The 14,298-nt window shown below is 39.3% G+C and overlaps 1 protein-coding gene across 1 annotated transcript in view; it reads left to right on the top strand.

Moving 5' to 3' along the window:
* LOC110441810 (unconventional myosin-VI-like) overlaps window positions 1-14,298 on the top strand; it is a 62,485-nt gene that overhangs the window by 8,431 nt on the left and 39,756 nt on the right. Inside the window, 7 exon segments of the mRNA XM_021485067.1 lie at window positions 1,735-1,864; window positions 3,096-3,165; window positions 3,558-3,631; window positions 4,138-4,267; window positions 8,436-8,600; window positions 10,642-10,739; window positions 11,231-11,236. Coding sequence (XP_021340742.1) covers window positions 1,748-1,864; window positions 3,096-3,165; window positions 3,558-3,631; window positions 4,138-4,267; window positions 8,436-8,600; window positions 10,642-10,739; window positions 11,231-11,236 — 660 coding nt within the window. The 5' untranslated portion in view covers window positions 1,735-1,747.

A 14,298-nucleotide genomic window follows, 5' to 3' on the forward strand; every position in this document is an offset into this window, starting at 1 on the left:
TTGACAGTTATAGACAGGATTCTATAGTTAAAGTATTGTTTTGTCTATACTTTATATTGTATACTACTAATAGGACAGTGGTGATATCAGACCAACTGTACCTACTGCAGGGTAGTTGATCAAATGTATACAACATAACTATCATGAAATGATAGGTGTTTTGACACACAATTCTTATCTTGATTTGTGATCTGTTTACCAGAAACTTTCACCCTGTCAACCTTTTGCCCTTCACTGGCCCTTCACTGGCCCTTCACTGGCCATGGTATGACCATTTTCGCGCAGTGTTTTCATCCTTTACATATTATGTGTATTGTGTGCTATTTTTTCCACCGTCGTGATAAATTTGCCCTCCTCACAGACGGTGAAAAAAGGCAAAAGTTTAACAGTGGCCAACATTTCCTGTAATCAGTATAGGTCCAAAATTGAATGTACATTTGAAAATTTAAATTTGGAGAGCATATCTGACTGACAAATTGCTGTCTCAGTATGTAGGAAGTACTGGTCGACTGGTTACTGATAGGTTTGTAGCACACAGGATCCTCAGTGTATACTCTCAGTATTCATTGCAGTTACTGTAACTGCCAACACTACTATACATGGGTATGAATGTACTGCATAACAAAACTCTAATCTGGATTGTGGAGCAGATGGCCTCACCACTGCCTACCTGTAGTACATATATACTGATACCTGTGGCAGATTTAAAATCAATACAGGTAAAGCTACTAGAAGATAACCCTGAGGTACAACAGGAAAGCCTGGCGTCCTCCTACTGCCTGTATCAGCCTCCCATCACGTCGCCAGTAAATCTAGATTTCAGTATAGCTGATCATGGCCCTGTCTTATGAGATAGATGTTGTTTGCGATAGATCTCCAGGGTGCTAGTTTTATTCAAATGCTTTGAAATTGAATATTTTCACAGAAAAGACCAACCAAAATTGGAGAATGTTTGGTTTTAAAGACATTTTTAACACTTTGTTGCTAAATACTAAATGTATCTACAATAGTATGCATCATATACACAAGCATTATGTAATCCTTTTTTTTATCACCCACTTTAAGAGAAAATTAGCCTATTTAGGCATATCAATTTTGGTGTATGTGGCAGGTGTCAGGCTAAGTTTGTTGGCCAAATCCATGCATGCATATTTATGCATCATTAATGAGGTTAGACATTTCTGATGCGCTATTTGGTTCCTGGGCAACAACTCCCCTAAAAACGGTTGGATTACAACAGAATTCGGCTTGCACATTAATATTGACAAGTGTTGGACCAAGTTTGATAAATTGCTGCACTGATGTGTACATATTTATGGCCTATGTAATGAGGCTACCTTTTCTGATTTTCATGCAATAACTCCGAAAAAAATTACTCAATTTTAACATAATTTGATGTACAAATGCAGTTTAGATAATGTCATATCTTGCATAAGGCTGAATTCATGCATGTTGTTTATCTATATATATATATATATATTCTGGTATATTATATATTGTATATATATATACATCCTATTTCAGTAAAAAGCCGCACAGGGCATACAGTGTTAACATGTTCATCCTGTAACACCTTTCAAAGTTTTGTGAAGGTCAATGTCTTGAGTTCTTTATGTAAAAACATGCTGTAGTAAATGGTATTTTATGGTCACTGTTAAGCTTTAAATGTGTATGTAACCAAGTACCTGTATATATCCCATCACCTTGACACCTGCTATCACCTGTTAATTACAGGTGGTGATTCACCATGGACGGCGGGAAGAAGGTGTGGGTGCCACACGCGGCCGATGGCTTCAAGCTAGGACGGATCACTGACATAGGGTCCGACAACATCTCCATAGAACCGTTTGATGCTCCCGGAACGGTAAGATATACCCTCTTATAAGGGCCCCTCATGATAACACAGCAAAAACAGTACTGTGGTAATCTTATCACAGGCACATATCTGAAAAAATGAATTCTTGGAAACTCTTAAATCTTAAATCAGTTATGTCAGGCAGATAACTTTAAAACATTACTTTGATACATTTTTAGGTATTGCAGTAAATAAAAAGATATATTGTAGAAACTGAAGACATTAATTGAGACATTAAATCTATTACTCATGTTTCTGGTATATATGCGATTGATAAGACATTTCTATAACTCATGTTTCTGGTATATATGTGATTGATAAGACATTAATTGAGACATTTCTATTACATGTGTTTCTGGTATATATGTGATTGATAAGACATTAATTGAGACATTTCTATTACACATGTTTCTGGTATATATGTGATTGATAAGACATTAATTGAGACATTTCTATTACACATGTTTCTGGTATATATGTGATTGATAAGACATTAATTGAGACATTTCTATTACACATGTTTCTGGTATATATGTGATTGATAAGACATTAATTGAGACATTTCTATTACACATGTTTCTGGTATATATGTGATTGATAAGACATTAATTGAGACATTTCTATTACACATGTTTCTGGTATATATGTGATTGATAAGACATTAATTGAGACATTTCTATTACACATGTTTCTGGTATATATGTGATTGATAAGACATTAATTGAGACATTTCTATTACACATGTTTCTGGTATATATGTGATTGATAAGACATTAATTGAGACATTTCTATTACACATGTTTCTGGTATATATGTGATTGATAAGACATTAATTGAGACATTTCTATTACACATGTTTCTGGTATATATGTGATTGATAAGACATTAATTGAGACATTTCTATTACACATGTTTCTGGTATATATGTGATTGATAAGACATTAATTGAGACATTTCTATTACACATGTTTCTGGTATATATGTGATTGATAAGACATTAATTGAGACATTTCTATTACACATGTTTCTGGTATATATGTGATTGATAAGACATTAATTGAGACATTTCTATTACCCATGTTTCTGGTATATATGTGATTGATAAGACATTAATTGAGACATTTCTATTACCCATGTTTCTGGTATATATGTGATTGATAAGACATTAATTGAGACATTTCTATTACCCATGTTTCTGGTATATATGTGATTGATAAGCTAATGGTGTTGTTATTTACAGACAATCCACTCCGTGTACGACAGAGTGTTCCCTGCGGAGGAGTATGACAACAAGGATGTCGACGACAACTGTATGTTTACACCCATACACTGTTGTAACCCCGAATCTAAACATCTAACACACTACTTGTCCCATACAATTTCTCAATCTTCAGTCATCATATCTATCACTGTACTTGTTCCATTTGGCCTCTCAATTCTTGAAAACTAACATGTCCGATTCTATGGCTGGTGATCTAAGCTAGACCTGTTTGATCACTAAGTAGGTAAAAGGGTGACCTGCTGTTATTGCAGGAGGCTTGGACAAGGATATTTTCATATCAGCATTATAAATAAACTCTGCGGAGGAAATTATTAATCTAGGCCCTTTCATTTCTCGAAATAATGCATATGCTTGTGATAAAATTGTAAGTAATTTAGTTTCTGTCTCCACCTATCATCGTATCATTGTTGTTTTCCACAGGTGGGCTTATGTTCCTCAACGAGGCCACGCTTCTCCACAATCTCAGGATCCGTTACATGAAAAACATGATCTATGTAAGTTTGTGTGTTAGATATTGTCTTGTTAGGCTAATCTGCTTCCATTTCAGTTACTTTCCAAGTGTGTGTAGGGTACATTTCAGGTGGTAGTTAGGCATGACTTGGGTGCGAATATCAAAACAAGTTGATTTCATAGTGACCAGCATAGAATGATTGTCTGTACAAACTAGTTCTGCTGTTCACATCGTTATACCATACCCCTCACAAGGAAGGTAGGGGCTTAAGGGGGCATAACATAGCGGTGCTGTTCACATCGTTATACCGTACCCCTCACAAGGAAGGTAGGGGCTTAAGGGGGCATAACATATCGGCTTGCAAACAATTTTGTTTTAGATAGATCAACTTTTGAATTTAGACTTAACTTGAATTTGTAACTGCCTTATGGAATTTCTAGATTGTATCTTACCTCAGAAATGAATATCACTTTCGTATTAAACAATGCATTAATGGTGACGGATTAAAAAAATATAAAATTTGATATTATATACATGAATATGTTACAGACCTACACTGCCAACATACTGATTGCTCTGAATCCGTACTATGAGGTACCTGATCTTTACACCAACGCCACCATCCAGAAATACCAGGGCAAATCTCTGGGAACTATGCCTCCACATGTGTACGCCATAGGTAAGTGTCACACAGGTAACCACACCTATACACAGAGTATGTGTCATACAGGTAACCACACCTATACACAGAGTATGTGTCAGACAGGTAACCACACCTATACACAGAGTATGTGTCAGACAGGTAACCACACCTATACACAGAGTATGTGTCAGACAGGTAACCACACCTATACACAGAGTATGTGTCAGACAGGTAACCACACCTATACACAGAGTATGTGTCAGACAGGTAACCACACCTATACACAGAGTATGTGTCAGACAGGTAACCACACCTATACACAGAGTATGTGTCAGACAGGTAACCACACCTATACACAGAGTATGTGTCAGACAGGTAACCACACCTATACACAGAGTATGTGTCAGACAGGTAACCACACCTATACACAGAGTATGTGTCAGACAGGTAACCACACCTATACACAGAGTATGTGTCAGACAGGTAACCACACCTATACACAGAGTATGTGTCAGACAGGTAACCACACCTATACACAGAGTATGTGTCAGACAGGTAACCACACCTATACACAGAGTATGTGTCAGACAGGTAACCACACCTATACACAGAGTATGTGTCAGACAGGTAACCACACCTATACACAGAGTATGTGTCAGACAGGTAACCACACCTATACACAGAGTATGTGTCAGACAGGTAACCACACCTATACACAGAGTATGTGTCAGACAGGTAACCACACCTATACACAGAGTATGTGTCAGACAGGTAACCACACCTATACACAGAGTATGTGTCAGACAGGTAACCACACCTATACACAGAGTATGTGTCAGACAGGTAACCACACCTATACACAGAGTATGTGTCAGACAGGTAACCACACCTATACACAGAGTATGTGTCAGACAGGTAACCACACCTATACACAGAGTATGTGTCAGACAGGTAACCACACCTATACACAGAGTATGTGTCAGACAGGTAACCACACCTATACACAGAGTATGTGTCAGATAGGTAACCACACCTATACACAGAGTATGTGTCAGATAGGTAAACACACCTATACACAGAGTATGTGTCATACAGGTAACCACACCTATACACAGAGAGTATGTGTCATACAGGTAACCACACCTATACACAGAGTATGTGTCAGACAGGTAAACACACCTGTACACAGAGTATGTGTCATACAGGTAAACACACCTATACACAGAGTATGTGTCATACAGGTAACCACACCTATACACAGTATGTGTCAGACAGGTAAAAACACCTATACACAGAATGTGTGTCAGACAGGTATACACACCTATACACAGAATGTGTGTCAGACAGCTATTCACACCTATACACAGAATGTGTGTCAGACAGGTATACACACCTATACACAGAGTGTGTGTCAGACAGGTATACACACATATACACAGAGTATGTATCATACAGGTAAACACACCTATACACAGAGTGTGTATCAAACAGGTGTACACAGAGTACATGTCACACAGGTATACACACCTATACACAGAGTATGTATCATACAGGTATGCACAACTTTACACAGAGTACATGTCCTACAGGGAAACACACCTATACACAGAGTGTGTGTCAGAAAGGTATACATACCTATACACAGAGTTTGTATTAGACAGGTATACACAACTATACACAGAGTGTGTGTCAGACAGGTAAACACACCTATACACAGAGTGTGTGTCAGACAGGTTAACACACCTATACACAGAGTATGTATCATACAGGTATACGCAACTATACACATTTCAATACATGTCAATGAAGAAACAACTTGATTTTCATGATATATCCTGTTGGTGACCCTATATAGCTAACTGATGATATATCCTGTTGGTGACCCTATATAGCTAACTGATGATATATCCTGTTGGTGACCCTAACTGATGATATATCCTGTTGGTGACCCTAACTGATGATATATCCTGTTGGTGACCCGGCCCTATATAGCTAACTGATGATATATCCTGTTGGTGACCCTAACTGATGATATATCCTTTTGGTGACCCTAACTGATGATATATCCTGTTGGTGACCCTATATAGCTAACTGATGCTATATCCTGTTGGTGACCCTAACTGATGATATATCCTGTTGGTGACCCTAACTAACAATATATCCTGTTGGTGACCCTAACTGATGATATATCCTGTTGGTGACCCTATATAGCTAACTGATGATATATCCTATTGGTAACCCTAACTGATGATATATCCTTTTGGTGACCCTAACTAACGATATATCCTGTTGGTGACCCTAACTAATGATATATCCTGTTGGTGACCATAACTGATGATATATCCTGTTGGTGATCCTAACTAATGATATATCCTGTTGGAGACCCTAACTAACAAAATATCCTGTTGGTGACTCCTGTTGGTGACCCTAACTAACAAAATATCCTGTTGGTGACTCCTGTTGGTGACCCTAACTAACAAAATATCCTGATGGGGACCCTAAGTGATGATATATCCTGTTGGTGACCCGGGGTCATTATATATCCTGTTGGTGACCCTAACTAACGAAATATCCTGTTGGTGACCCTAAGTAATGATATATCCTGTTGGTGACCCGGCCCTATATAGCTAACTGATGATATATCCTATTGGTGACCCTAACTGATGATATATCCTTTTGGTGACCCTAACTAACGATATATACTGTTGGTGACCCTAACTGATGATATCTCCTGTTGGTGACCCTAACTAACAAAATATCCTGTTGGTGACTCCTGTTGGTGACCCTAACTAACAAAATATCCTGTTGGCGACCCTAAGTGATGATATATCCTGTTGGTGACCCGGGGTCATTATATATCCTGTTGGTGACCCTAACTTATGATATATCCTGTTGGTGACCCTAACTCATGATATATCCTGTTGGTGACCCTAACTGTTGATATATCCTGTTGGTTACCCTAACTAATGATATATCCTGTTGGCGACCCTATATAGCTAACTGATGATATCTCCTATTGGTGACCCTAACTGATGATATATCCTTTTGGTGACCCTAACTAACGATATATCCTGTTGGTGCCCCTAACTAATGATATATCCTGTTAGTGACCCTAACTAATGATATATCCTATTAGTGACCCTAACTAATGATATATCCTGTTTGTGACCCTAACTGATGATATATCCTATTGGTAACCCTAACTGATGATATATCCTTTTGGTGACCCTAACTGACGATATATCCTGTTGGTGACCCTAACTCATGATATATCCTGTTGGTTACCCTAACTAATGATATATCCTGTTGGCGACCCTATATAGCTAACTGATGATATCTCCTATTGGTGACCCTAACTGATGATATATCCAGTTGGTGACCCTATATAGCTAACTGATGATATCTCCTATTGGTGACCCTAACTGATGATATATCCTATTGGTGACCCTAACTGATGATATATCCAGTTGGTGACCCTATATAGCTAACTGATGATATATCCTATTGGTAACCCTAACTGATGATATATCCTGTTTGTGACCCTAACTGATGATATATCCTGTTCGTGACCCTAACTGATGATATATCCTTTTGGTGACCCTAACTGACGATATATCCTGTTGGTGACCCTAACTAACGAAATATCCTGTTGGTGACCCTAAGTAATGATATATCCTGTTGGTGACCCTATATAGCTAACTGATGATATCTCCTATTGGTGACCCTAACTGATGATATATCCTGTTTGTGACCCTATATAGCTAACTGATGATATCTCCTATTGGTGACCCTAACTGATGATATATCCTGTTGGTGCCCCTAACTAATGATATATCCTGTTAGTGACCCTAACTAATGATATATCCTATTAGTGACCCTAACTAATGATATATCCTGTTTGTGACCCTAACTGATGATATATCCTGTTGGTGACCCTAACTAACAAAATATCCTGTTGGTGACCCTAAGTGATGATATATCCTGTTGGTGACCCTAACTGATGACAGATCCTGTTGGTGACCCTAACTAACGATATATCCTGTTGGTGACCCTAACTGATGATATATCCTGTTGGTGACCCTAACTGATGATATATCCTGCTGGTAACCCTAACTGATGATATATCCTGTCTGTGACCCTAACTGATGACAGATCCTGCTGGTGTCCATTTATCCTAGCTGAGGTTTGATTTGCTTGGTTACAGCTGACAAAGCTCTACGAGATATGAAGGTGTCTAAGCTGAGCCAGTCCATCATCGTTAGCGGGGAATCTGGAGCAGGAAAGACAGAATCCACAAAGTACATACTCAAGTACCTGACCATGTCACGAGGCCAGAGCTCAGGACAGATCGAACAGAGGATTTTAGAGTGTAAGTCAAAGGGGACGAGTAATCTCCCAAAACATAGAACAGAGGATTTTAGAGTGTATGTCAGAGGGGACGGGTAATCTCCCAAATCATAGAACAGAGGATTCTAGAGTGTAAGTCAGAGGGGAAGAGTAATCTCCCGAAACATAGAACAGAGGATTCTAGAGTGTAAGTCAGAGGGGAAGAGTAATCTACCAAAACATAGAACAGAGGATTCTAGAGTGTAAGTCAGAGGGGATGGGTAATCTCCCAAAACATAGAGCAGAGGATTCTAGAGTGTAAGTCAAAGGGGACGTGTAATCTCCCAAAACATAGAACAGAGGATTTTAGAGTGTAAGTCAAAGGGGACGGGTAATCTCCCAAAACATAGAACAGAGGATTCTAGAGTGTAAGTTATAGGGGACGGGTAATCTCCCTTAACATAGAACAGAGGATTCTAGAGTGTAAGTCAGAGGGGATGGGTAATCTCCCAAAACATAGAACAGAGGATTCCAGAGTGTAAGTCAGAGGGGACGGGTAATCTCCCTTAACATAGAACAGAGGATTCTAGAGTGTAAGTTATAGGGGACGGGTAATCTCCCAAAACATAGAACAGAGGATCCTAGAGTGTAAGTCAAAGGGGACGGGTAATCTCACAAAACATAGCACACAGGATTCTAGAGTGTAAGTCAAAGGGACGGGTAATCTCCCAAAACATAGAACAGGGGATTCTAGGGGGTAAGTCAAAGGGGCCTGGTAATCTCCCAAAACATAAAACGGGAGATTTTAGAGTGTAAGTCAAAGGGGACGGGTAATCTCCCAAAACATAGAACAGGGGATTCTAGGGGGTAAGTCAAAGGGGCCTGGTAATCTCCCAAAACATAAAACGGGAGATTTTAGAGTGTAAGTCAAAGGGGACGGGTAATCTCACAAAACATAGCACACAGGATTCTAGAGTGTAAGTCAAAGGGACGGGTAATCTCCCAAAACATAGAACAGAGGATCCTAGAGTGTAAGTCAAAGGGGACGGGTAATCTCCCAAAACATAGAACAGACGATTCTAGAGTGTAAGTCAAAGGGGACGGGTAATCTCACAAAACATAGCACACAGGATTCTAGAGTGTAAGTCAAAGGGACGGGTAATCTCCCAAAACATAGAACAGGGGATTCTAGGGGGTAAGTCAAAGGGGCCTGGTAATCTCCCAAAACATAAAACGGGAGATTTTAGAGTGTAAGTCAAAGGGGACGGGTAATCTCACAAAACATAGCACACAGGATTCTAGAGTGTAAGTCAAAGGGACGGGTAATCTCCCAAAACATAGAACAGGGGATTCTAGGGGGTAAGTCAAAGGGGCCTGGTAATCTCCCAAAACATAAAACGGGAGATTTTAGAGTGTAAGTCAAAGGGGACGGGTAATCTCACAAAACATAGCACACAGGATTCTAGAGTGTAAGTCAAAGGGACGGGTAATCTCCCAAAACATAGAACAGACGATTCTAGAGTGTAAGTCAAAGGGGACGGGTAATCTCACAAAACATAGCACACAGGATTCTAGAGTGTAAGTCAAAGGGACGGGTAATCTCCCAAAACATAGAACAGGGGATTCTAGGGGGTAAGTCAAAGGGGCCTGGTAATCTCCCAAAACATAAAACGGGAGATTTTAGAGTGTAAGTCAAAGGGGACGGGTAATCTCCCAAAACATAGAACAGAGGATTCTAGAGTGTAAGTCAAAGGGGACTGGTAATCTCCCAAAACATAAAACGGGAGATTTTAGAGTGTAAGTCAAAGGGGACGGGTAATCTCCCAAAACATAAAACGGGAGATTTTAGAGTGTTGGCCTGAGGGGAAATTAATTCTTTGGCAACATATATCTAGAGTGAATGTATTAAGGGACAGGCGAGGATCTCAGGAAACAGAGCTGAGGATTTTTAGAACGATAAGTATAGGCCAAATATATATATATATATATACAGAAGTAGGTGACTGTATTATTGCGTAATATATATATGCATGATAAGTTAATTACAGATGATACTTATTGACCTGTACCGCCATATTTTACAGCAAACCCCTTGTTAGAAGCCTTTGGAAATGCCAAGACCATGAGGAACAACAACAGTAGTCGATTTGGCAAGTTCATAGAGATCCACTTTAGTGGCCAGGTAAGTTCTCAAGTTATTGGGTGACCTACCCACGTCACCAGTCATATCCTACGAAATGTCTCCGAAAATCTTAACAGAACACTTCTTACTCAAAAAAGAACTGTCGGGTTGAATTCAATTGTTGTTTGATCAGTCAAGATATGTTTGTAATGACAAATTGACTCACACTATATATTTGTATTATGATGTAATCTGTTGTGTCCAATACAGAAGCTATCTAGTGAGACCAAGGTCTTAATTTACAGGTGATCTACATAATGTACCAAGTAACTAGCTAAGGGGGGTGGACTCTGTGTTGATATCATTGAACATTTAATTGTAAAAAACAGCTTCCATTCAGTAACATGATTTCCTTAATTATACGTAGGGTAATATTAACATACTGGTGTAAGGCATCTTTACTGTGTCTGGCAGCTTCACTATGTGTATTAAGTACTGTGACATTATAAGATACCTGCTTGTTATGTAAATCTCTGCTGTTTATTCCACAGAACTTGGTAAGTAGTGCTAGTCACTGTAGCTCTGTACTAATACTCACTGTGTAACCAGTCTATACCTACTGGGACCAATAGAAATCCTCCAATACAGTAGTTGGTGAACTAACTGGGCCAATATAAATTATTCTTTAATCAATGGCCTGTGGTAATATCCACGAAAACTGGTTTACATAATGACCTCAATATTATGTGTTAGATAAACTGATACAAAGTTTTTGTCTTGCCTCCACAAAGTAGAAGTGAGACTCGGGTGTTGCTTTTCCAGTGGCGGTGGCGTGATCATTAAGTTTTTGCGTTTAAGTTAGTTTTAATGAAAGTATAAGGTCTAGACCAACCAAACGTGGACCATAGATGCATCTTAGGTAGTCCATCTCAACCCACAAATCAAATGCTGGATGTGGCCTACATTTCATAGTCCATTGACTTAGTCAGCATCTCCATCAACATTAAGTTTTTACGTTTAAGTTAGTTTCTCTGAAACTATAAGTGCTAGATCAACCAAACTTGACAAGTGCATTGATGGTCAAAGAGGGGCACAGACGAAACATATCAATCCAAATGGCTTGTTTGTATATTTGAACTCTTTCTACTGTATAAACATTTATTAGCTCATCTTTTACGCATACTGATTACATATTAGTGAACACATATAGATACTTATATGAAAGCATTTTATTGTTCCATATTATTTATACATTCTTAGCATGAAACCTCTAAACAATGATCACACTGTGAAATAGTACATGCTATAACTAATGTTAGTTTCTGTAGAATATATACTTATGTTACCTAACACCTCTTCCTCTTTGTAAATACAGCTGTAGATTACCGTAGTTTTAGTGATACACACCTAGTAAGATACTTACTCTTCCTGTAAGGCTAATGTCATACAGAACCAGCCTTCTGGTCCCTAGCATGTCCTGGGATGTGAGTGAAGGTGTTAATTAACAGTGCCTGTGGCTCAGAAGACTAAACTCACATCACACATCAAGTCTGTAGTGTGGATTTTCTTGTTGGCCACGTTTCAGTGTTCTGTGCATGAAGTGTTGGATTTTATCATTGATTATACTAAAACACTTACAATGTGTTGATTAACTGTGTTATGTGTTCAAGTTGTATGTATGAACTTAGGAATGTGACTTGCTGGGTGGGCAATGAATACTTGGGAAGCTGGTTAATTTGTAAATACTTGGGAAGCTGGTTAATTTGTAAATACTTGGGAAGCTGGTTAATTTGTAAATACTTGGGAAGCTGGGTGACAAATCAATACTTGAGAGTTGGTAGGCAAGTAAGTACTTGAGAGTTGGGAGGCAAGTAAGTACTTGAGAAGTTGGGAGGCAAGTGAGTACTTTGGGAAGTTGGGAGGCAAGTAAGTACTTGGGAAGTTGGGAGGCAAGTAAGTACTTTGGAAGTTGGGAGGAAAGTAAGTACTTTGGCAGTTGGGAGGCAAGTAAGTACTTTGGAAGTTGGGAGGTAAGTAAGTACTTGGGAAGTTGGGAGGCAAGTAAGTACTTTGGAAGTTGGGAGGTAAGTAAGTACTTTGGAAGTTGGGAGGTAAGTAAGTACTTGGGAAGTTGGGAGGTAAGTAAGTACTTTGGAAGTTGGGAGGAAAGTAAGTACTTTGGAAGTTGGGAGGCAAGTGAGTACTTAGGAAGTTGGGAGGCAAGTAAGTACTTTGGAAGTTGGGAGGAAAGTAAGTACTTGGGAAGTTGGGAGGCAAGTGAGTATTTGGGAAGTTGGGAGGTAAGTAAGTACTTTGGAAGTTGGGTGGTAAGTAAGTACTTGGGAAGTTGGGAGGTAAGTAAGTACTTTGGAAGTTGGGAGGTAAGTAAGTACTTTGGAAGTTGGGTGGTAAGTAAGTACTTGGGAAGTTGGGAGGCAAGTAAGTATTTGAGAAGTTGGGAGGCAAGTAAGTACTTAGGAAGTTGGGAGGCAAGTGAGTACTTGAGAAGTTGGGAGGCAAGTAAGTACTTGGGAAGTTGGGAGGCAAGTAAGTATTTGGGAAGTTGGGAGGCAAGTAAGTACTTGGGAAGTTGGGAGGTAAGTAAGTACTTGAGAAGTTGGGAGGCAAGTGAGTACTTGGGAAGTTGGGAGGCAAGAGATTACTTGAGAGTTGGGAGGCAAGTGAGTACATCATCTCCTCCAGTAAGTTACAGTACTTGGGAAGTTTGGAGGCAAGTAAGTACTTGGGAAGTTGGAAGGGAAATGAGTACTTGAGAAGTTGGGAGGCAAGTGAGTACTTTGGAAGTTTGGAGTTAAGTAAGTACTTGGGATGTTGGGAGGCAAGTGAGTACTTGGGAAGTTGGGAGGCAAGAGATTACTTGAGAGTTGGGAGGCAAGTAAGTACTTGGGATGTTGGGAGGCAAGTGAGTACTTGAGAGTTGGGAGGCAAGTGAGTACTTGGGAAGTTGGGAGGCAAGTGAGTACTTGTGAAGTTGGGAGGTAAATTAGTACTTGGGAAGTTGGGAGGTAAATTAGTACTTTGGAAGTTTGGAGGTAAATCAGTACTTAGTTCGGAGGTAAATCAGTACTTGGGAAGTTGGGAGGTAAATCAGTACTTGGAAAGTTTTGAGGTAAATCAGTACTTTGGAAGTTTTGAGGTAAATCAGTACTTGGGAAGTTGGGAGGTAAGTCAGTACTTGGAAAGTTGGGAGGTAAATTAGTACTTGGGAAGTTCGGAGGTAAATCAGTACTATGGAAGTTGGGAGGTAAATCAGTACTTGGGCAGTTGGTAGGTAAATCAGTACTTGGGAACTTTTGAGGTTAATCAGTACTTGGGAAGTTTGGAGGTAAATCAGTACTTGGGAATGACCAGTGTATTTTTAGTAAGTGTGTTTAGGGGGATGGCCAGTGTGTTTTCAGTGAACTTTATTATTGTAAGCTAGCATAGCTGGTGGTTGGCTTATCTGTACTGTGTATTTACAACTATATTCTATAGGGATCTCTGTATGGAATGCTTATACTTATATTGGTCTACACATCATTTATAATCCACCTTATACTATGTATCTTACTCTGTTTTCTTCTTTTTTTTGGGGGGGGGGGGGGGGGGGGGGGGGCTT

The sequence above is a fragment of the Mizuhopecten yessoensis genome, unplaced genomic scaffold (genome assembly GCF_002113885.1).
Source record: "Mizuhopecten yessoensis strain PY_sf001 unplaced genomic scaffold, ASM211388v2 scaffold716137, whole genome shotgun sequence".
In the NCBI taxonomy this organism is placed as follows: Eukaryota; Metazoa; Mollusca; class Bivalvia; order Pectinida; family Pectinidae; genus Mizuhopecten; species Mizuhopecten yessoensis.